The 2,469-nt window shown below is 36.2% G+C and overlaps 1 protein-coding gene across 1 annotated transcript; it reads right to left on the reverse strand.

The window, feature by feature from the left end:
- Positions 1 to 753: 753 nt before the first annotated feature.
- On the reverse strand, positions 754 to 2,014 carry GPR174 (G protein-coupled receptor 174). Its single transcript, XM_023763645.1, has one exon. The coding sequence runs from the start codon at positions 1,983 to 1,985 to the stop codon at positions 981 to 983; it is 1,005 nt and encodes a 334-aa protein (XP_023619413.1). The 5' UTR covers positions 1,986 to 2,014; the 3' UTR covers positions 754 to 980.
- Between the last annotated feature and the right edge of the window lie 455 nt (positions 2,015 to 2,469).

Genomic DNA, 2,469 nt, shown 5'->3' on the forward strand with positions numbered 1-2,469 from the left:
AGGTTTATTAATCTCCAGAGGTTCTTTGTAAATAGTTATAAAAATATCTGTAATTGCCACCTATCTGCTGTCTCCTGGACATATACATGCAATCTGAGTCACACTGTATGAACTTTGGCAAGCTATCTTCCCTGAGTAGATTCAATATGGAAGCTTATATAGTAATATAAAGTTATTTTATTTGAATGTTTCTTGTCCTTACTTTTAACATACCAAAGACTCAAGTTCAGATTTTCATTCTATGAACAGGTGTGACAGATGATGTTTCATATTGACACCAAAATGAAGGAAATAGCTATTTGAGTCTTCAAATGCTAGAGTGTAATCATACACAGGAGATAGAAATGATCCCATGTTTATAGCACTTTATTTTCACAGAATAATATATGGTCCATCATACTTAATACATAACCAAAATACAATATTGGAATATAAACTGAAATTACCAGTATAAATATAGGGTATCCCATAAATGTATACATTTACTGTGAATAATTATAAAGGCAGTGTTTATTAAAATGCATTTCATTTTAAAGACAGATCAGCTGTTAAAGTATATATACATTTTTGGGACACCCTGTAGATAACTACACTGACTCTAAGTACTCAGTGTCCAAACTAAGTGCTTATGATGACACCAAGGTAATCACCTCTTTATGTTTGAGGTTCATAGATAAACCTGCTGACTCTAGTTGAGAGCATATGTGTATAAGTTGTCACTGAAATTTTATAGTTCAATTCTTAAAGACTTGGTGACAAATTACTACATGGACATGTCAACATTAATGATGGTAGAGTATAATGCTCTAAATAGGTTCTGTTATAAAGATGTGAATTTCTCATATAGGTAAGACAGAGTATAACTAAAAAGTTCTTAGTGCCTCTGGTGATTACTTCCCAGTAGCTTGGAGTAATAGAAATGTGTTCTGATATTCTGAATATATATATATATATATATATTCATTTCAGGCCACATTCATTTAGCATAATTCAGTTGTCAGGGTAGAAGTAGTATGTTTGCTCACAGAGGATTTCACATGGAGTTGGATGCTATCTTGCAAATCTTGTCTTGAAAGCCGTCTTCTGAACTCATTAGTGGTGAAGTAATATATGATTGGGTCAAGGCAAGAATTCAGACTAGCAAGACACAGGGCAACAGAATGAAATATCAGAATCACCCTTCTGGCTAAGCAGCTTTTAATTTTATTGGACTTGACCAAGAAATCTAAAGGAAAACTGAAGTGATAAGGTGCAAAGCAAATTAAAAACACTCCTGCACAGGTTAGAATCATCTTCAAGGCTTTCTTTTTTTCTCCAAGGTCTTGGGCCACAGGATATTTATCTTGCAGTGATAAAACAGCCTTCCAGGTGCAATATAGGACAATCAGAAGAGGAGTAACAAACCCAATCAACTCGCCAATGGTCATCATGGCAACAGACTGGGCCAGACTGACATCCTTGGTAGGAAGATCTACAAAGCATTTGGTTCTGTTGCCTGGGGTGTCATCACTTATTCTCAGGAGAGGAAAGAGCAGACAGGCAAGGCAGATGATCAGCCATCCAGCAATGCTTATGTATAGGTCATATTTCTGTTTGCAGTCATGGAAGCGAAAGGGGTACATGAGAAACCAAAATCGTCGCACACTGATGCAGACCAAAAAATAGATGCTTGCATACATGTTGACATACTTCAGGTAGAAACAGAACATGCAGAGACCAGGCCCAAATGGCCAGTCATGATTCAAGTAATAAAAGATCCTCAGTGGCAGGGAGAGAACTTGTAGTAAGTCAGCAATGGCTAAGTTTATCATGAATATCACTGCTCGTTTGGTTTCTTTCATATAGCCATAAAATATCCACAAGGCTAATATGTTTCCTATGAGACCTGGCACAAGAATGACAGTGTATGTCACTGCATAGATAAAGTATCGAAAATCTGTATTGTATCCATCTGGCCCATCACATGTGTTATTATTGGCAGGCATTTTTCTTCTCAGAGAAAGTTTATTTGCCAAATGGTAGTTCAAAACCTAAATTTACAATCAACTACTGCTCTTTCTTAAAGATTAACCATCAATGGGTTAAAGAGACTGACAATAAAATAACCTCCTCCTTACTGTAAAGGTATGAACCTCTACACATGATTTTCAAAGAACTATCTGCATGTTTGCTTTGGATTTGTCTACAGTAATGACATGGAAGTCTAAGTGTGCAAGCACAGATAACAAGCTGTTATAATTTTCCCCTTTTGTTTACTCTGTTATAAGGCCTTCTGGGACATCACAACAGCTGATTGTCTCCCATTTCAATCATTAATATTTCTGTAGCAGTTTTTCTAATTCCCATATGATGATAGCCGTCACTTTACAGGTGTTTGTCAGGTTTTCTTTTTATGGCTCACATAGAAGAAAGGTGTGCTTTAGTACTCAGTGGGTCTGCAACTCTTCAGAGATGATCAATGTGGATAAG

This window comes from Myotis lucifugus, unplaced genomic scaffold (assembly GCF_000147115.1).
Source record: "Myotis lucifugus unplaced genomic scaffold, Myoluc2.0 scaffold_4, whole genome shotgun sequence".
Classification (NCBI taxonomy): Eukaryota; Metazoa; Chordata; class Mammalia; order Chiroptera; family Vespertilionidae; genus Myotis; species Myotis lucifugus.